General features: G+C 40.1%; 1 protein-coding gene across 3 annotated transcripts in view; it reads right to left on the bottom strand.

The window, feature by feature from the left end:
* Positions 1-23,070, bottom strand: part of LOC124789590 (cyclic GMP-AMP synthase-like receptor) — a 349,572-nt gene that overhangs the window by 206,885 nt on the left and 119,617 nt on the right. For all 3 annotated transcript variants that reach the window (XM_047256999.1, XM_047256998.1, XM_047257000.1), the window contains 2 exons: positions 14,821-14,894; positions 5,735-5,879 (listed from right to left, as the gene is read on the bottom strand). In XM_047256999.1, coding sequence (XP_047112955.1) covers positions 5,735-5,879; positions 14,821-14,894 — 219 coding nt within the window. The remainder of the gene's footprint in view (positions 1-5,734; positions 5,880-14,820; positions 14,895-23,070) is intronic.

Genomic DNA, 23,070 nt, shown 5'->3' on the forward strand with positions numbered 1-23,070 from the left:
ACAGATATGGAATTAACTTAAGGCATGCTCCAGGGAAATGTGTTGGGACCCTTGCCATTAATGTCATTTAATTTTATCTGGCAGTCAACATTAGTAATAAACCTCAGACATCTTGGAGATGATACAGATAATTCTAAAGAAGTTGTTGTTGTGGTGGTCTTCAGTCCTGAGACTGGTTTGAAGCAGTTCTCCATGCTACTCTATCCTGTGCAAGCTTCTTCATCTCCCAGTACTTACTGCAACCTACATCCTTCTGAATCTGCTTAGTGTATTCATCTCTTGGTCTCCCTCTACTATTTTTACCCTCCACACTGCCCTCCAATGCTAAATTTGTGATACCTTCATGCCGCAGAACATGTCCTACCAACCAGTCCCTTCTTCTTTCCAATTCTATTCAATACCTCCTCATTAGTTATGTGATCTACCCATCTAATCTTCAGCATCTTTCTGTAGCATCACATTTCAAAAGTTTCTATTCTCTTCTTGTCCGAACTATTTATTGTCCATGTTTAACTTCCATACATGGCTACACTCCATACAAATACTTTCAGAAACGACTTCCTGACACTTAAATCTATACTCAATGTTACCAAATTTCTCTTCTTCAGAAACGCTTTCCTTGCTATTGCCAGTCTACATTTTATATCGACTCTACTTTGACCATCATCAGTTATTTTGCTCCTCAAATAGCAAAACTCCTTTACTACTTTAAGTGTCTCATTTCCTAATCTAATTCCCTCAGCATCACCCAACTTAATTCGACTACATTCCATTATCCTCGTTTTGCTTTTGTTGATGTTCATCTTATATTCTCCTTTCAAGACATTGTCCATTCCATTCAACTGCTCTTCCAAGTCCTTTGCTGCCTCTGACAGAATTACAATGTCATCGGCGAACCTCTAAGTTTTTTCTTCTTCTCCATGAATTTTAACACCTAATTTGAATTTTTCTTTTGTTTCCTTTACTGCTTGCTCAATATACAGATTGAATAACATCGGGGAGAGGCTACAACCCTGTCTCACTCCCTTCCCAACCACTGCTTCCCTTTCATGTCCCTCAACTCTTATAACTACCATCTGGTTTCTGTACAAATTGTAAATAGCCTTTCGCTCCCTGTATTTTACCCCTGCCACCTTTAGAATTTGAAAGAGAGAATTCCAGTCAACATTGTCAAAAGCTTTCTCTAAGTCTGCAAATGCTAGAAATGTAGGTTTGCCTTTCCTTAATCTTTCTTCAAAAAGATAAGTCGTAAGGTCAGTATTGCCTCACGTGTTCCAACATTTCTACGGAATCCAAACTGATCTTCCACGAGGTCGGCTTCTACCAGTTTTTCCATTCGTCTGTAAAGAATTTGCTTTAGTATTTTGCAGCTGTGACTTATTAAACTGATAGTTCGGTAATTTTCACATCTGTTAACACCTGCTTTCTTTGGGATTGGAATTATTATATTCTTCTTGAAGTCTGAGGGTATTTCGCCTGTCTCATACATCTTGCTCACCAGACGGTAGAGTTTTGTCAGGACTGGCTCTCCCAAGGCTCATCACATCACCACATTCACAGTCGATATGACTAAGCAGAGCAATGATCCTTTTAAGGACCATCTGTGCAGAAAATTGGGTCCCAGTGTTAAAATGTGCCAAATTAATGCTGAAGGCATTAATAGTGCCAAATGCCAAATCCTACACAAGATCCTAGATGAGAATGAAATTGATTTGGTAGTTCTAATGGAATGTTGTCTACTCTGGGGGCCTTGTTTCGACTTAGGTCTTTCAGTGCTCTATCAAACTCTTCACGCAGTATCGTATCTCCCATTTCATCTTCATCTACATCCTCTTCCATTTCCATAATATTGTCCTCAAGTACATCACCCTTGTATAGACCCTCTATATACTCCTTCCACCTTTCTGCTTTCCCTTCTTTGCTTAGAATTGGGTTTCCATCTGAGCTCTTGATATTCATACAAGTGGCTCTCTTTTCTCCAAAGGTCTCTTTAATTTTCCTGTAGGCAGTATCTATCTTACCCCTAGTGAGATAAGCCTCTACATCCTTTCATTTGTTCTTTAGCCATCCCTGCTTAGCCATTTTGCACTTCCTGTCAATCTCATTTTTGCCTGCTTCATTTACTGCATTTTTATATTTTCTCCTTTCATCAATTAAATTCAATATTTCTTCTGTTACTCAAGGATTTCCTCTAGCCCTCGTCTTTTTACCTACTTGATCCTCTGCTACCTTCACTACTTCATCCCTCAGAGCTACCCATTCCTCTTCTAATATATTTCTTTCCCCCATTCCTGTCAATTGTTCCCTTATGCTCTACTTGAAACTCTGTACAACCTCTGGTTTAGTCAGTTTATCCAGGTCCCATCTCCTTAAATTCAAACCTTTTTGCAGTTTCTTCAGTTTTAATCTACAGTTCATAACCAATAGACTGTGGTCAGAGTCCACATCTGCCCCTGGAAATGTCTTACAATTTAAAACCTGGTTCCTAAATCTCTGTCTTACCATTATATAATCTAGTATCTTCTAGTATCTCCAGGATTCTTCCACGTATACAATCTTCTTTTATGATTCTTAAACCAAGTGTTAGCTATGATTAAGAAGTATCATGTGAAAAAAGCTACACAAATATCCAGTTAGATCTTGATCAGGGTTTAAAGTGGTGCAACTTGCTTTAAACATTATGAAATAAAAAATTATGCATTTCACAAAACACAAAACATGTAGTACTACAATATTAATGAGACACAAGTGGAATCAGTTAACTCATAAAAATACTTATGCATTAAAATTCACTAAATATAGAACTGATTCACCATGTAGGCTCAATCATATGTAAAGCAGGTGGTGGACCTCAGTTCATTCGCAGGATACTGGGAAGATGCAGTCAGTCTACAGAAGTGGCTGCTTACAAAATATTCAAAATACCCACCCTAGAATATTGTTCAAGTATGTAGGAACCATACCAAATAGGACTAACTGTGGTTACTCAGCATATATTAAAAAGTACAGCACAAATGGCCACAGATTTCTTTGTCATGGAAAACTTGAGCAGGTAGATAGTTGATGACAGATATTAATTATCTCAAAAAAAGCATACTTGCATTGTTCCAAGAATCAGAATTAAGTGAGGAAGCTTTAAATATATTGCAATGACATACATCACTCCTGTATAGGACATAATGTGCAGAGGCACCTTAAGCTGTTATCTTTGAAAATGTTATTGGAGATGTCAGCAATCAAAATATAACCTTTAAAAATAATTACAACAATGCATATCGCAAGTTACATTTATTGAAAGATTACCAGTTTTGATCATTACATAATTATCATCAGACTTACAGTCATACTGATGGACAATGGCTGTGAAGGAAGCAGGAACCGCTGAATGACCATCGTGAACTGCTATAGCAGTTTAATATCGTCATTGAGTGGATCCTGTTCTGTGCACAGTCATTGTCCATCAATATAGCTGTAGATCTGAAAATGATCATGTGATGATTGAAGCCAGTAACCTTTCAATAAATGTACCTTGCAATCCAGACTGTTATAATTATTTTAAAATCTTAAACTGTCATTCTTCCCATGCTCTAAGTGCAACGGGAATGGGATGAACTTCTAATAAGTTGTAAATTGCCAAGTAACCTCTGTCATGTACTTCACAGTAGTTTTCAAAGTATTTAGATTTGTGTAAATATAATTCTAGAATACCAACATCTCAGAAACTTGCACATGCCAGGAAGGTTTCTGGCAATCCTATGCATGATCCACTTGTCAAACAGTTTCTTAATGTTAGAGACTGGTATCAGTATGATCAGTTAACATGCTGATTATTTCACAGCAAAGATGTCATGTAAGTAAGTACTGCCACATAGCAGTCAGTCAGTTTTTGTTTCAGTTGTAATATATTTAGCCAGTAGGGTAGAAAACTTTTGACTCAATATGCCATCTGCAATGCAGACTGGTGAGTCATCCATCCATATTGGTTGCACATAAAGTGACCCTTTTAAGTGTATTACCTTATGTATATCAACAATTGGGCAGCATGCATGTCTTGATTGGCCTTTGGGATCTACAAGAGGATGGACAAAAATATGGAAACATCAAATACACAGCACCGTACCATGCCTAACATGGTTTAGTGCGTGGATAGCAACCATGCCACCTTCTCTCCAAAGACCACATAGGTTCATGATATTAAGGTCTGGTAGCTGTGGCGACCAGGGGAGATGTGAAAGTTCAGGCTCATGCTCACAAGACTAGTCTTGAATGGTGCAAGCTGTGTGAACAGGGATCCTGTCATCTTGGGATAGTACATCACCAATCGGGAACAAACACTGTACTGTGGAATGGATCTGATCAGCTGCAATGGTCACATAAACTTCTGCAGTAATGTAACCTTGCAGAGTAACCATGTACCTGTAGAATACCATGATGTGGCTACCCAAATCATCACCAAACCCCTGCCAAGTTTTCTCTTGGGACATACACTCAGCCAAAAGTTGAAGGCAGTGTGAAACAAGACTCATCTGGCCAAATGACATTTTTTATTGTTCTATAGTCCAGGTTTTATGGCTTCAACACCACATTTTTCTGTTATGGGTATCTGCATCGCTGATGACTAGTTTTGGAATTCCAGCTCACCCTACAATTCCATTCTTATGGAGCCTTTCCTGCCATTTTGGTGCTGATGGAGTTTACGATTGTGACATTCAGTTCTGTAGTGACTTTTGCAGCTGTCATCCTCTTAATTTTCATCACAATCTTCTTCAAAGTCCATGTATCATGATCACACAACACACACTTTTGTTCTCACTATGACTTAGTGGATGATGTTTTTCTCCTTTTACTGTATGTGGTATGAATCTCTGATATGATGCCTCTTGAGACATTTAACACTTTGAGTACAATGGTTATGGAAGCACCCACCATATAAGCACTGACAATGCACCGACATTCAAACAACTTAGCTCCTATATAATAAACTGGTGGCTACACAGAAGCCGTGCAATCTAAGGCGCTATAGTTATGGACTGTGCGTCTGGTCCCGGCGGAGGTTCGAGTCCTCCCTCGGGCATGGCTGTGTGTGTTTGTTCTTAGGATAATTTAAGTTACGTAGTGTGTAAGCTTAGGGACTGAAGACCTTAGCAGTTAAGTCCCGTAAGACTTCACACACATTTGAACATTTTTGAGCCACACAGAACACTATTGGGGCCATGACTGACACTTGCAACATATTGACAACATTGCATAGGAGCCACCAGAGTCAAATGCAACAGCACAAAATGGCTCTGAGCACTATGGGACTTAACTTCTGAGGTCATCAGTCCCCTAGAACTTAGAACTACTTAAACCTAACTAACCTATGGACATCACACACATCCATGCCCCAGGCAGGATTCGAACCTGCGACCGTAGCGGTTGCGCAGTTCCAGACTGTAGCGCCTAGAACCGCTCGGCCGCCCCGGCCGGCGCAATAGCACAACCTGCAGGTTTGGCTACCACCTGTATTACTGTTGAAACATGCATTTCTCATGGTGTTTCCATATTTTTGTCCAGTCTCTTGCATCTTGATTGGTTCCCTCAATCTGCTCCTAGCTCTCAGTAGAGTCACTTTTTACAATCATGGTAATGGGAATGATACCTATATCATATTGTCACTTTTCAATCGTAACAGGAAATGTATGTAAGCAACTGCACAGCACTCAAAAAAAATCCTTCTGTAGGATTAACATACCTTATACATTTTTTCATCATTAGTTTTCTCATATTCATTTATTGCTTTGTAAACAATACTTTGCATCCACTCATTCACTTTACACCTTAGCAAAAAGCCTTCAGTATCAGTCCATTTCTTCACTTGTTTTTTGACTTCTGCCTTTCTGCAAAGATAAGAAAAATATTATATCAGTAGCTACATATAAAAAAAATTAATAAAATTATCCACATTCTACAAAAAGCTTTCTTGTCGTAGAATACACATGCATATGTCTGGACATCCATGACCCTCCCTCCCTTTTTTTACACACTAGGAAGCATCCAGTGTGGCACAGTACACAGGTAGGGTAAAAAATCACGTGCAATAAGTAGAATATTGAAAGCAAATAATCACATAGTTGGGAACTCTAACAATGAACAGAAAATGTAGGTCTCTCAAAAATGAACTCATAATTTAATAAGTGCCATTGATCATTAGTATTATTATGTAAATGTATATTATTCTCAGGAAAAAAATTATTAACTTCAGAATACTGCCCCAACTCATTAGCTATGATTTTATCCAGGTTTAAGTGATTTTTTGATGTGTCTACTGAATCCTAACCTGAAGATTAATTAGTGTATGTTATGGGATGAATAAGTCATAATATATAATTCATATTTGGGGTTCAATGTAATTTATTTTTATGTTTTAACTGTGCCCCAGCCCAGCAAAAGCATCAACAGGGAAATCAAAGTTTAATATGCATATGTGATGAAACACGATTTTCATAAAGCCCTACTACCATTTCAAAAAATTCATAACTTGGAAACTATTAGAGATAGAGCATCATAGTTTGTTGTAAGGCATTTAGCAGTTCTTAACAATTTTTTCTGTTATACCTGAACATTGGTAGCACTCCTGACCCACACATGTAGCTCATAGAACACTGAGGCAATATTCAATTTTCGGCCATGTGCAAGTCATCACCACAGCATCAGCAGTTCTTATTGCTACATTGACTGGTAGGGTGTGTCTTTGTGCTGATGATGATGGAAAGTTGCAGCTCTTCAGTCTGCAGTAACAGTAGCTGTTCATGCATGTCCAGCTAAAGATTTCCTGTTATGGTTTTCTCAGCAAAGAAAAATGAGCCTGTTACCCTGTTGTGCATTACGTCAACCAAATATTATGCTTTGGCCTATCATGGATGTGTTCATGTGTGTTGTGTCAATTTTCAGAGCTTCCTTTCCTAATATTGTGGTGATTCACGTGTGCAGAAATGTGGAATGTTGCTTTATCTGGATAAAACACTTGCTCAGGTAGTCATTATCAGCATTTATGATGCCAAGCATTAACAACATGTGGGCAATCATCTCACTCCAATACTTGGACCATTTGCACTTTGTATATGAAAAGATGTAACCACTTATGTAGCGCTATCAACAGTTGATCTTGCTTCCTGCAATTTGTTTGATGCACAACGAAATGACTCCTGGGCACTGTGTTGAAAAGCATCTTGCACTCTGTCAACTTGTGCTTGGGACACAGGAGGAGGCCTACTTCAATGAAGGTCTTTCACACTGCCTGTCTCTTTAAAGTTTTGAACCGCCTTTTAAGCTTGTATTTGCTGGTGATGCCCAACCATACTGGCATAGACAATTCCACAGTACTGTTGTCACAGATCTGTATCCTGCATAGCAGATTATAAATTGTACCTTCCCCTAGCCTGTTGCCAATTTGATACACTCCAAATGAAATCTGTAAAAAAAAGGACAAAAGAAAAAAAAAACTGAAAGTTACTAACTGTTTTACAATACACCAAGATCCCCTATCTCACATAGTTTTCATGTTATGATTTTTTGAGATAATGGCATGACTTTATCGACATCTTGTACATATTGATGATGACATTATGAAGTTGAATTAAATAAGCTTCACATAAGATAATCAAATAATGTTAAGAGTCTAGACCAGCATGTTAGTCAATGGTACATTTCACAGTAATTTAGCAGCTGGTTGTTGCTCCACACCAGGTATTCAGATTGCAGAAAATATTGTTCTCCAGTCATACTAAGATTCATTTTTTATCTTCCAACACGTATTTAGTGTTTAAATTATGTATTTACAAAGGTACAATTTTGCAGTTTGCAGTAGACTGTTTACTTGCATTCTTCTAGGAGTAGTTTTTTAGACACACTCTTTTCTGACAAATCCATATTGTGTCTGTCTGTGGCTGTTTTTTAGTTACAGTAAATAAAATTCTTCCTCTCCCACTATCTTATATGGACTTACGATGAATCTGTGTAGAATGGTAAGCATGACATAATGTATCTTCCTTATACCTGAACATTGGTAGCACTCCTGACACAGGACCTTCTGACGAAGGTGGAATTTTGTGCGCTGGTTTTTGACAGTCACACTTCACATACTGTTCCAGCTACTGTTATAGATTACAATGTAAAGTGATACTACAAGCAGACTTACTTGTAACTATATTGAAATAACATTCAGTTGCAAGCAACTGTCCCATGTCCATTCAATAAAAAAAGCTTTGCTGTGCATAGTTATCAATTAGTGCAGCTAATTAGGCCATATAATTTGGTCTCTGAAAACTTTCTCACAGTTTCTTGACAAATAATTCACTCTATGGAGACTAGAAACTTGCTCATCAAAGTGGAAAGGTTGTGTGCGCCTGAGATACTTATAACTATATCACACCTACAGCTACATAGAAGGAGGGTCTGTGGAAACGCTAGACAAACATATTGTTCCTGAAGAGAAGCAGCAGCATTTTCAGTAGTTGCAGGAGCACCAGTCTGAATGATTGACTGATGTGGCCTTGTAACATTAGCCACCATTGCCTTGCTACATTGCAAGAAGATACTGCAGACATTATATTATCTAATGACATGCAGTTCTACTGTACAGTATGTATGAATGAATAATGAATTATGATGGCATCCCCTCCAGAGTTAAATTAGTAGCCTATTCTCTGGTCAGAAACTACTCTGGAGGGTGATGTCAAGAGAAACAGAACTAAATTATGGAAAATCCAAGATGGAATGTACCAGTATTATGAAAAGGATAGTTGTTACTCGCCATATAGCAGATATGCTGAGTCACAGACAGGCACAAGAAAAAGACTGTTGGAAATTGAGCTTTTGGCCTAAGTCTTTTGTTGAAAATAGACAACATACACACACTCATTTAAACGCAACTCACACACACAAGCACCATCTCTGGCAGATGAAGCCAGACTGTGAACATCTGTACATGATGAGAGAGGCGACCAGGTGGTGGGGGTAAGGAAGAGGCTGGGGAAAGTAGGGGGAGAGATAGCAGGATAGGGGCGAAGGTTGATAAAGTGTTGCTTATGGGAGCCTGCAGGGATGAGGGGGAGAGAGGGTAGGCAGCTAACTGCAGTCGTGAGGTTTGATGTAGGGTGGTGGTGGAGGGGGGGGGGGGTAGTAGAAAAGGAGAGAAGTAAAAAGACTTGGTGCATTGGCAGAATAGACAACTGTGTAATGCTGTAATGGGAACAGGGAAAGGGATATATGGATAAGAACAATGACTAACGAGTGTTGAGGACAGGAGGGTTACAGCTGTGAAGCAGTCACTGAAATGAAGGTGTACTAAGCATCAGGGTGGTCCAGCTGTTTCTAGGCCACAATTTGTCAGTGGCCATTCATGTGGACAGACAGCTTGTTGGTAGAAAACAGCAGAGAAGTTGCAGCTTAGCTTGTAGATCACGTGACTGGTTTTGCAGGTAGCCCTACCTTTGATGGGATAGGTGATGTTTGTGACTGGACTGGAGTAGATAGTAGTGGGAGGATGTAGGGGACAGGTCTTGCATCTAGGTCTATTACAGCCATGATGCAAAGTGTTGGAATGGAATAGGATATTGAGTAGGTTTGCTCCCGCAAGCAGCACTTTACTGTCCCCCACTCCTACCCTGCTATCCCTCCCCCTCCCCACCCAAGCCTGCTCCTTACCTCCACCATCTGGCTGCCTCTCCCATCACGGGCTGCTGCTTGCAGTCTAACTTCATCTGCCAGATACTCTAGTCATGTGTGTGTGAGTTGTGTGTGCGTGTGTGTATGTGTATGCTGTCCATCTTCAGCAATTGCCTTGTTGGCCGTAAGCTCACTTTGCAACAGTCTTTTTGTTGTGCCTATCTGCAACTCAGCATATCTGCTATATGGTGAGTAGCAACTATCCTTTTCATAACATGGAGAAAAAAAACTGATGTTCTACAGGTCACAGCCCGGAATGTTAAATCCCTTAATACACTAGGCAGTTTACAAAAATTAAAAAGAGAGATGGATAGGTTGAACTTAGATATAGTGGGAATTGGCGAAGTGAAGTGAGTACTTAGTTACCAACATAAAATCAAATGTGGGTAATGCAGGAATAGGACTAATATTATGAATAAGAAAAGAGGAATGATCTACTATTAACAGCAAGGTGAATGCATTACCACAGTCAAAATAGACACAAGGCCAACACCCACCACAGTAGCAAAACTTTATATGCTTATTATCTCTGAAGATGATAAAGATATTGAAAGAAGATATGAGATAAAAGAAATTAATCAGGTATGGTACTTAATGGAAACAAAAATTGAATTATGTTGAGGGACTTGAATTCAACAGTTGGAAAAGGAAGAGAGGGAAAGTTAGTATGAGAACATGGACTGGGGAAAAGGAATGAAGAAGAAAGCTGCCAGGTTGAATTTTGCACATATCATAATTTAATGTTGCTAATATTTGGTATAAAGAACACAAAAGAAGAATATATAGGTAGAAGACATCTACAGATACTGGAAGGTTTCAGATTGATTATATAATGGTGAGACAGAGATTTCAAACCAAAACTTTAAACTGTAAAATATTTCCAGTATCAGATGTGGAATTTGATCAAATTTTACTGGTTGTCAGCTGCTAATTAAAACTGAAAAATATAGAGAGATGTAAGAAATTAACATGGTGGAAACTGGAGAAGTTGAAAGAATCAGAAGTTGTTGAAATTTTCAGGGAGCATTATGCAACTATCGACTGAAACACAGGAAAGGAAAACAATAGAAGATGACAGGGTAGCTTTGAGAGATGGTATAGTAAAGCCAGCACAGAAACAACTAGACAAAGTGATGTGATGCAGTAGGTATCCTTGGATAACACAAGAGAGATTAAATATGACTGGGAAAAAGAGAAAATATAAAAATACAGAAAGTGAAGTAGACAAAAGGGAATACAGTTATCTAAAAAATAAGACTGACAGGAAGTGCAAAATGGCAAATCAGAAATGCCTAGAGGAGAAATGTGAAGCTGCATGAGCATGCACAGCTATTAGGAAAATTAGAGAAGCCTTTAGGGGAAAAAACAGGTGTCTGAATATTGTGCTGTTACTTACAGCTCCAGAGGAATTATGTGAGTTCCTACATATCCTTACCAATGAACAACATTCATAAATGAAATCCCTAAAACGATTAATCATAGAAGGGAGCACAAACATGGTGTGGATTTGTTGTATCAATTTCATGTGCAGAAACATGCCAAGGGATGATGCTGTCTTCAAGATGGGGCAGCAATTGCAGCAACCTTCCAAGAGGGAGTACCTATGAGGACATGGATACAGAAGCTTCTAGCATTGCTAGCCTACTTTGGAGAAGTGTAAAATCCTCAGAGATTATATACAACTCTGAAGAGAGTTATAATGTTTACTCAAGAAAATAAATTTTAATGAAATGTCGTTCAGACTAATTCATTCTTTGGATAGTCTTGTATGCAAAATTTTTAGCAGGACATTCTGATTTAATAGAAATTTGATGTTATCTAGTTGATGTCGTTGAACTGGACAATATGGAGAGTATATACACTCCTGGAAATTGAAATAAGAACACCGTGAATTCATTGTCTCAGGAAGGGGAAACTTTATTGACACATTCCTGGGGTCAGATACATCACATGATCACACTGACAGAACCACAGGCACATAGACACAGGCAACAGAGCATGCACAATGTCGGCACTAGTACAGTGTATATCCACCTTTCGCAGCAATGCAGGCTGCTATTCTCCCATGGAGACGATCGTAGAGATGCTGGATGTAGTCCTGTTGAACGGCTTGCCATGCCATTTCCACCTGGCGCCTCAGTTGGACCAGCGTTCGTGCTGGACGTGCAGACCGCGTGAGACGACGCTTCATCCAGTCCCAAACATGCTCAATGGGGGACAGATCCGGAGATCTTGCTGGCCAGGGTAGTTGACTTACACCTTCTGGAGCACGTTGGGTGGCATGGGATACATGCGGACGTGCATTGTCCTGTTGGAACAGCAAGTTCCCTTGCCGGTCTAGGAATGGTAGAACGATGGGTTCGATGATGGTTTGGATGTACCGTGCACTATTCAGTGTCCCCTCGACGATCATCAGTGGTGTACGGCCAGTGTAGGAGATCGCTCCCCACACCATGATGCCGGGTGTTGGCCCTGTGTGCCTCGGTCGTATGCAGTCCTGATTGTGGCGCTCACCTGCACGGCGCCAAACCAGCATACGATCATCATTGGCACCAAGGCAGAAGCGACTCTCATCGCTGAAGACGACACATCTCCATTTGTCCCTCCATTCACGCCTGTCGCGACACCACTGGAGGCGGGCTGCACGATGTTGGGGCGTGAGCGGAAGACGGCCTAACGGTGTGCGGGACCATAGCCCAGCTTCATGGAGACGGTTGCGAATGGTCCTCGCCGATACCCCAGGAGCAACAGTGTCCCTAATTTGCTGGGAAGTGGCGGTGTGGTCCCCTACGGCACTGCGTAGGATCCTACGGTCTTGGCGTGCATCCGTGCGTCGCTGCGGTCCGGTCCCAGGTCGACGGGCACGTGCACCTTCCGCCGGCCACTGGCGACAACATCGATGTACTGTAGAGACCTCACGCCCCACGTGTTGAGCAATTTGGCGGTACGTCCACCCAGCCTCCCGCATGCCCACTATACGCCCTCGCTCAAAGTCCGTCAACTGCACATACGGTTCACGTCCACGCTGTCGCGGCATGCTACCAGTGTTAAAGACTGCGATGGAGCTCCGTACGCCACGGCAAACTGGCTGACACTGACGGCGGCGGTGCACAAATGCTGCGCAGCTAGCGCCATTCGACGGCCAACACCACGGTTCCTGGTGTGTCCGCTGTGCCGTGCGTGTGATCATTGCTTGTACAGCCCTCTCGCAATGTCCGGAGCAAGTATGGTGGGTCTGACACACCGGTGTCAATGTGTTCTTTTTTCCATTTCCAGGAGTGTATATGGAAGATGTTCAAACATTATTTAAGAAATGCAGACTGCAGTATTACATTTTCTTACAGCAATAATCAAGTAAAAACTGTGTGCCCGACCGAGACTCGAACTTGGGACCTTTGCCTTTCGCAGGCAAGTGCTCTACCATCTGAGCTACTGAAGCATGACTCACGCCCGGTCCTCACAGCTTTACTTCTGCCAGTATCTCGTCTCCTACCGTCCAAACTATACAGAAGCTCGCCTGCGAACCTTGCAGAACTAGCACTCCTGAAAGAAAGGATACTGCGGAGACATGGCTTAGCCACAGCCTGGGGGATGTTTCCAGAATGAGATTTTCACTCTTCAGTGGAGTGTGCACTGATATGAAACTTCCTGGCAGTTTAAAACTGTGTGCCCAACCGAGACTCGAACTCGGGACCTTTGCCTTTCGCGGGCATGTGCTCTACCATCTGAGCTACCGAATCATGACTCACGCCCGGTCCTCACAGCTTTACTTCTGCCAGTATCTCGTCTCCTACCTTCCAAACTTTACAGAAGCTCTCCTGTGAACCTTGAAGAACTAGCACTCCTGAAAGAAAGGATACTTTGCACACTCCGCTGCAGAGTGAAAATATCATTCTGGAAACATCCCCCAGGCTGTGGCTAAGCCATGTCTCCGCAGTGTCCTTTCTTTCAGGAGTGCTAGTTCTGCAAGGTTCGCAGGAGAGCTTCTGTAAAGTTTGGAAAGTAGGAGATGAGATACTGGCTAAGTATCTGTAACTCCACAATCAGAGGATCACATGATGCTGACCAGCAGCTGTGTCATCCTGTGCCATGATACGGAGGGACGTGAGGTCAGCACATTGTGCTCCCAACCATTCTTGACTTTCCAAATCTTGGAGCTGCTACTTTTCATTGAAGTAGATTCTCTGTTGGGACCACAAGGCTGTGTGGACCAAGTTCCAGTCCTACCACCAAGGAAAATTCCCTGAGAGTACTGGGAACTAATACAAGTCCTCCATAGGGCAGTCAGCCACACTGACCATTATTTCTTAAAACTTTTTTTATTTATTTCAGTCTGTTTGGTTCTTGTCTTTCTTCTGCAGAGAGAGTGGTTCTGTGCAGATGTCACCTGATGTCTCTCAAAGTCTATTACTGAAAACTGAATTTGCTTTTTTACTGCTGAGGGTGGGCAGCCAGCTGACCAAATGAGCTGAGTTATTGTGTTGGCAAAGTTATGGCACCCAAATGGGTTTGAATACAGTCCTGCTGAAGAGAAGTTGAGTATTTTCTGACTGAGCTACCAAACCTATTAACCATTTCACTGTGGAGCTGGACTACACTGTGAGAGTAGTAGTAAAAAATACATTAAAAACACAACACTACAAAAGTAGAAGTAAGAAAATTCATATGTTATTAACAGTTATCAACAAGTGTTGCAACTAACATTTTACTCTTAAATTTTGTAAATAGTAATATATTTCAGACTGGACCAATGTTTCAGTAAGGATATGATTCTGCATTTCACAGTTGTGGTTCTACACGAACTTTATACTTAATGAACCATCTTCAACATTGTAAAACATATAATAAAATATTTAAATGGAAAAACATCACCAAATAGACTGGTCTGTAATGATCTATGGCATCAGATTGCTTAAATTACAGTATTCTTCTAGAGAAATGAAAATTTTATGGAAAAGAAGATATAAATGACCACTATTGTGTAAAATAAACAACCTAAGAATTGTAAAATGTTAGTCAATAATGAAAAAGAAACAAATTAATGGTTACTGAAAGTAATAACTTTATGTGAGTTACATGCACACTATGTGATAAAACTTAATTTTACTTTACCGTGGATCAGAAATTGGTGACATGTTTTCAAGCAATTTTAGCAGACAGAAACCAGGTTGTTCACTCTCAGAAACCTGTAAATTTCACAAACAGAGTAACATAAACATGTATTATTCTTGTATTGAAATATGGGAGTTAAAAACTGACAATGGAATTCAGGAATCACAAGAATTTAGAAAAGCTGAATCAACTTTCGAACAAATGTGAGGGATAATTTACATTGTTCGAGGAACAATAAAAAATCTATCCTTGAAATCTCTATGATAATATAATTTGACACACTCTTCTCTCTGTATTTATACTACATCATCATCACTACTGTTCTTCCAACAGGCAGGTATTCACATGGTAAGTCTCCAGGCTGTCTGGTCTTCTGCCATCCTCTTCAGGTCCACATAATTTCCTCTTCCCTTTATGTCATCTACCATCTTGTATCTCCTTCTTCCTCTCAGTCTACTTGCACAAACCAGTCCTACCAAACATCTGCTAGCAAGCACTCCCTTCTCAATGAATGTCATAACCAGGTCTTTTTCCTTTCTTTTATAACCTTCAGCAGACATCTTCTCTCACCAACCCTTCGAATACTCTTTCATTGCTCACTCTTTCCAACCAGCTTATCCTCTTCATTCTCCTCCACATCTGCATCTTAAATGCTTCTAACCATTTTTAATCCTCTCATCTTAGCATCCACGTTTCGGCCGCATATAGTGCCGCACTCCAGACAAAACATTTGCCAAGCCTTTTCGTTAGACCTTTATCTAATTTTCCACATACCAATGTCCTCTTTCTGTTGAATGCCTCCTTCACTATGGCAATTCGAGTTTTCACCTCCTGGTGACATCTCAAGTCTTCAGTTATTGTACTTCCAAGATATTTAAATGCACTTACTTGGCTCATGGTAGTTTGCCCAATTTTAATATTGGACAGTCTGCATTTTGTACTGATGACCATACTCTGGTTTTGCTGTGTTTATTTGCATCCCATATTCCACACAAGCTTCATTCAGATCCTTCAGCACGTTATTCACTGTTTGCTTGCTTTCTGCCAGTAATACCATGTCACCAGCACATATTGTACATTCTATTCTCTTTCCACCAATACATATTCCTCTTTTCCTATCTAAGCCTTTCACAATAATCTCGTCAAGGTATGTGTTAATCAACAGATGGAAAAGGCAACAACCGTGTCTAACACCTTGTCCAATGCTGCTTCCTTCTGACATTTCATTTCCAATCCTTATCCTCACTTTCTGGTGTAAATATATATCATGTATCAGTCATCTCTCTTTACAATCTACTCCCTTCCTCTTCAAAACATTCATCAGCTCGTTCCACTGAACTCTGTAAAAAGCCTTTTCTAAATCTATAAAAACAGCAAAGATTTCTCTACCTTTTTCCATATATCTTTCCCCTATAGTTCTTAACAGGACAAGCATATCTTGTTCCTTTTCCTCTTCTAAATCCAAACTGCTCCTCTGCAATCCCTCTATCCAGTTTGCCATATAGCCTTCTATTCAACACTCTCAGCAACACTTTAGCTGCATGAGAAATTAGACTTATGGTCCTATGGTCTTCACATTTTTTGGTGTTTCTCTTTTTCTCTATTGGTATCATAGCTGTTGCAAGGAACTCCTCAGGCCATTTCACTTTGTCATATATCTCATTACAGAGGTAGATTATTTCTTTTCTTGCCTTGTTTCCCAGACTCTTCAACAGTTATGCTGGTAAATCATCAATTCCACATGCCTTCCTGTTCTTCATCTCCTTCAGCACCTTTTCTACTTCTGCTTCCAAGATGGTGAATTCCTTTCCATCTTTTGGCACATATTGCTCCTTTTCAACCATAATTTCGCTTTGTATTTCATCCACCTTGTACAGACATTCAACATATTCTTGCCATTTGTTCAAAATCTCCTGTGGTTGTTCTGCTAGAGTATCATCCACTCTTTCTATTTCCATGTTATCCTCTTTCTTTTATGTTAAAAAACTATCTCACTAGCCAGTCTACATATCATTTCATGCTTTCCATCTTTCTCCATTTTCTCTATTTCATTGCATTTCTGTTTCATCCATTTTCCCCTTGTTTCTTCAGTTTGTCTTTTTAATTCACTAACCAGTTTCCTGTACCTCTTTTAGCCTTCTTCAGTTTCTACATTTTTATACTTTCTGTGCTCTTCCATCTTTTTCAACTTTTTATATTTTATATATTTTTCAATATTTTATATTACAATGTTGATAAAGACTACACATGAAAGAAAAAGGGCAGAAATGATAGATTTAATTACAAAAAAACTGCCATATGGAAAATAGAGCACAGTTTTGCAGATAAAACTTTCACTTTTCAAATATACATTATTTGTGGAAAATAGCTCGCAAATAAATAGCAGCACTGAAGATCAGGTCTATGTGAACACAAAAATAGGTCCTACTTAATGAACACTAAGGAGGAACTTCTGGCTCCTAAGAATGAAGATGACATAATATGTCATTTCTCAAGCTTTCATGAATTTCATTCATGTAATAAGATAAAGCTGCATTAGGTAATGAGAAAAGTTACAGATATGTGCATGTGATTTTGGAGTAGGGAGAACGGGAAACAGCCTTCTATCAAGTCATCAGTCAGAAATTTATTATATATGTCCCATAAAGTTGTACCTTAGATCCCTTGTATTTTACTATGTATATTAATAAATATTCTTCTGTAACATTGGCAGACGCTAAGTTTGTTTTGTTTGCTAATCATACATAAATAGTGATAAACAGCAAATCAGTTACAGTTTTAGCAAGAACTATTACAAAAATTTTCATGGGCATTGTTTCTACACCACCATTTGCCACTTATCATCAACAGGTACAATATATGCAGTTCAGAACTTGTTGAAGGTTTAGAACCAACATCTTTCTAAAGTATGATGACAAGCTGATAGATGAGGTAGAGCACATCCGGGTGTCCTTTGGTAACAGTGTAACAGCCAGCTAATCCTTCCACTCCAAAGGCATCAGCCTTCGAAATAGCAACCAGCATGTTTAAAAATTGCCCATATCAGGGCCAGCTTTGACTATATTCTTTGTCAATATAGAAGGCTTAAGCAACCAGAAAGGGGAACTCCTTAAGGAGTGACATACTTTGCATCCAAGAGACACATCAGCACTTTCAAGACAGGTGCCCCAAAGTACTTGGCGTGGCACTTGTTGGAGAATGACTTCACAGTCAGTATGGCAGTGCCATTTTTGCAAAATCCAGCTTAGATATTAATTCTACTTGAATTACTGCAAAGAACAATATTGAAATCATAACAGTAACATCAGTTTATAAGACTCCCACAGAAGCCTTCATTTTTCAAGAAACACCCAATTTACATAGCCAGCCAGCTATGTCTGTAATAGGTGACTTTAACAGCCATAGTAAGCTGCCACCATCTTTCAATTGTGCACAATGGAAGTGTGGATACAGTCATGAGCTCATATTTGCCAGTGATACCATCACACAGCTGTGCAGAAAGACAGTATGCTCACCAATCCCTAAATCTCAACATAGACCAATCATGTGTCAGATCTTGCCTGCAATACTTCCACAGTCTGTTCCATTTTGCCACTGGTATAACTTTAAAAAAGCAAACTGGAACAAGTTTACAACTCTTCTTGATCAAGAGGTGACACCCATCGGCCCATACCCTGAGCAATACAATTGTTTCATAAGAGCTGTGAACAAATGTTCTAGAATGTCCATCCCTCATGGATGGTGAACTAAATACATGCAAGGACTGTCCCCTGAGATAGCATCAGTTCTCGATCGCTACTACAAAGCATTTGAGCATGACGCTTTTGGTGAAGAAACACTATCTTGTGGATTGCAATTACTTGAAACAATATCAGCCACCAAGTTGGATCAGTGGATCAAGCTTATGGAGGAAACTGACTTCGGCAAGAACAGCCAGAAAGCCTGGAAACTTCTCAGGCGTCTTAATAATGACCCTGCTAGCATGACCCTCCATGCAAACATAACAGCCAATGATATTGCCCATCAACTGTTATTAAATGGGAAATTGGATAACTGAAACATCGAGCCAAAGTCTAACAACATGCATACTTCTGTTCCCGACCTGTCTAGGCCTTTCTGCTCAGAAGAGCTGCAGACGGTGATTAGTAAGTGTAAAATAGGAAAGGCTGGTGGGCTGGATGATCTTAGGAATGGGCAAATAAAATGTTTTGGTCCAGCAACACTAAAATGGATTGTAGATCTTTTTAACAACTGCTTATGCTCTGGTAGGATCCCTAAAGTTTGGCGGAAAGCTCATGTCATCGCTATCCTTAAACCCACTAAAGAGAACAATGACCCTAAGAGCTATCGTCCAATATCTCTTCTTTGCCATTTGTATAAAATCTTGGAGAGAATGATTCTGAACTGCTTGACAGAATGGACTCTGCACTCATACCTCAACAGGCTGGCTTTAGATTGGGTAAAAGCTGCACATCACAGATCCTTAGTCTCACCCAGTACATCGAAGACGTTTCTGAATCACATATGGTAACTGGTGTGGCCTTTGTTGACCTGTCTGCTGTGTACGACACCATGAACCATAAATTACTCTTGAAAAAATTTTCTGACATCACTAATGACTCTACTTTAACCACCTTAATAGCCAACTTCCTTAGCAACAGGAGATTTTTCATGGAATTTCATTATCAACCTATTGTATTACACATGTAGGTACACCATCAATGGGAGATGAAAGATATTCTTTTCCTTTCTTCTTTAGTTTCTCCCTTGCCTTGGAGATTACCCCATCTAATAGGGGGGTCTGCTTTTTTGGGATTTGTCAAATTTCATTTTATTATAATCTTTCTAGACAGTGCCCTTCCTGATGACAAATTGTCAATGTAACAAAAAGTAGGAAAGTTGTGTGTGCCATCTGTCTGTGAATCATATAAACTGTGTTCTGTGTATTACCATATTTTAACTGGCTCTGAGCACTATAGGATTTAACATCTGAGGTCATCAGTCCCATATTTAATTGTTTGCTCATTTTATTCTCTGAGGTGGGATTTGGGGGCCAGTCTGGCATTTGCCTAAATAAGCATGGTAAATGTCTAAGAACCACTCCAGTTGGTCAGTGTATCAGCTCATGGTTCTTACTTTACCATGTGAATTCAGTCCAGATCCAGCCCACCCGCTTTCTTGAAATCTAGTACTCTGTGTGTCATACTCTACAAGCAGGCTACAGGAGGAAAGCTGCATGTTCCTAATAATTAAGAGAATTTCCTTCAATGTTGTAGACACTAGAGAAAGTGATTTCTCAGATTTTGTACACTTTGGAAGGAAGAATTTTGCTGGTGGAGAGTGACCAACTCAAAGAATATTAGCTATACCAGAAAAGTGTTGATTAAATGCAACACAAATTTGTTTTGTGTCTATTAATGGTTGATCATTGCACTGGTGCAACTCTGGGGTTTTATGTTTCACACCAATTGTAAATTTTTTTCTGAAAAAAAAATCTCACAACACTTTATATTTGTTATTTTAATCATTTATGTAGGCTTTATATGTTAGTGTTCCATTGAAGATTACTTTACAAAGAACCTGTGGGTACAGTTTACAATAGCTGTGGAGTGATCATCTGTAGCTTCACTTTGCTCATAGGTCTAACATGATATTCTTATTCCTTTTACAAACCAGCCATTTTACGTTTTCATGTCCCATCATTCTACCTTGATTCATTTTACATGGAAGGCAATATTGAAATGATGACAGATATTTAAAATTGTTAATACTGTTGAGGGCACTGGATACTCGCAGCCCTCGTAGATGCAACCATGGGATGTCAGTAGCTGGGTGTTGTTGGACAGATGTGATGCAGTGCCAGAGAAACAGTCCACAATACTCAGTGCTCTTCATTACCACATCTTACCACAACGCAGTACAGGACTTAGGAAACTTGATTGACGAACTCCACTGTCTCAGGAGTTGTTGACAGACAGGTTTGCTGACAGAGTGCAGCACAGCCTGCTGCGGCCTTTGTAATGCAAGCTTGTTTGCCAGTGGTGCTTCTCAGTCCTAAATAGTCACTGCAAGGCCCTAATGTTGTGGTGACATGCTCCTCACCCCACCTCCCAACATTGCCAGAAGGAAGCAGGCTTGTGATGTAGTGGACAGTGACCCATTGCTCCCGTGTTGGTGGTCGGTGAGTTGCTACCCTGGGCTGGCATTGGCCCATAATAGCAGCAGCTTCACGACCCAACAGCTTCAGGGCAGGCTGCTCTGGCATAGATGCAAACTGTGGTCCTCAATCAATGTCTCATACAATGGCCAGGAAACACAGCCCCTGTGATAGTAGAGTTGTGTTGGTAACATAAGTGATTTTAGTACAAACGGCTGGGGTATATACACTCTCCTGAGCTGCACATGTTCAGCCTGTGCTATGCCTTTTGGCACTTATATTCAACACTTCAGCAGCCTCGATGTGGAAAGTCTTCTGACATCTTGATGCTCGAGTAATGCTATGTTAACATTAAAACTAGCTTACATTTGTACAGTTTAAAGTAACAAGCTCTCTGATGGCTGGCCCTGTTGGCTCTCTTCCACTTTCGGTTTGGTGTTAGTCTTTCCACTATTTTTTTCTTATGCACTGCTTATCCTAAGCTCTGACAATTCTTTTCTCACCTCCTCTGGTTCATCTGAACTTCTGCTTAACCTAAATTTACAGTTTCCTCCATTGCCTCCTAGGCTCTGGAAATCCAAACCACTGTCATCTGAACAGTAGCTGTCCAATGTCCCATGTTCCCCTTCTTGTGAATGAAAACAAAGAGTATGCACAGCAAACTAAGTGTTGCTGTGGCACCTGGCACCACAATAGTCAATGTGGTTCCAATGTGATATTGGTCAGTGTCTCCACAAAGATTCTATCCTCTTGCTTGTTAAAGAGTTTATCTATGGAATAAATTAACTCAAGTCCCAAAGTCTGATTTAGGATAGTCAAATTCACATCTGGTAGCACTTCTATAGGCTCCTCTGGCCAATATAACTGAGACTGAGAAATTCTCATTTGATTTATTCCTGAGATTGTGACAGGTAGTCAGAAAACATGTCCCACTACTTCACATGATGTCCCATTTATCAATAGTTTGCTACCATTCAGTTCTACTCTTCTTGTTGTCATAAGCTTCCCTTGCTTGTAGCAACTGGCTGTAGCTATTACTTTATCATAGGTGGAGTACAATCAATATATCTCAACTTGCTGGATGTACAACTCAGGCCTGATTTTTTCTTACGTACACCCTCTCCTCCTTCCTGCCTCAACAATAATTTCACTGTACATAAGTTCTGGCCTACCCTGACTGACCTGTTAGGACACACTATGATACTCTCCTTTAGCATGTCTGCAACTCTGCTTTCTTCATTTTGGCATGCCTTCTTTTATTCTCCAAAAATAACAACAACTGCTGCACATTTACTGGGACAAACTTCTTCAGCATTCCTCACTTGACTGTATATGTATGTACTGCATAATATTGATGCCATGCCTGCTTTCCTTCTACTGGGCAGAAGATCAAGATGTATATCCATGCTCCAGCCGTTCTCATTTCTACTGTTGCTATGTTGAAATAGAAAACAACAGCAAGCTTCCATCACTAGGTTTCACAACCCAATTTAATTCAGGTGGTAATTCTTTCTGCACTTTCCATAATCCCTCCAGGTACTGATCTGCTGACAAGTCCACTCCCAATTGCTCTCATAATGCATGCTGCATGGCTTCCCATACTTCTGATGTCACTCCTCAAACATGTTGCACCCTGTTTTCCAATGACTGAAACTACTTTGTCATTATCTTTTCCTTATCCAACATCTCCACTCTGGCTTGCAACACTTTTAAATACTGATTTCCTGAGTCTTCACAGATCTCTCAAACTTCATTATTTCCCCAGTTAGCTTCACTAGTAACTGAGTATTATTCAGTACATCTTTCTCTATAATCATGATTGGTATTGTGTGCCACTCACTTGCCATTTTGTTCCCTTTAAGCCTTTGTCTCATAGCCTCCACCATACAATTCACCACTCAATATCTTCCTCATTACATGTTATGAACACAGTTCGCTTATACATTTGCATCTACATCCACACAATTACTCTGCAGTTCACAATTAAGTACCTGCCAGAGGGTTCTTTCAACCACTTTTGAGCTGCTTCTCTACCATTCCATTCTTGAATGACATGCAAGAAAAATGAGCACTTAAATCTATTTGTGTGAGCT

The sequence above is a fragment of the Schistocerca piceifrons genome, chromosome 3 (genome assembly GCF_021461385.2).
Source record: "Schistocerca piceifrons isolate TAMUIC-IGC-003096 chromosome 3, iqSchPice1.1, whole genome shotgun sequence".
In the NCBI taxonomy this organism is placed as follows: domain Eukaryota; kingdom Metazoa; phylum Arthropoda; class Insecta; order Orthoptera; family Acrididae; genus Schistocerca; species Schistocerca piceifrons.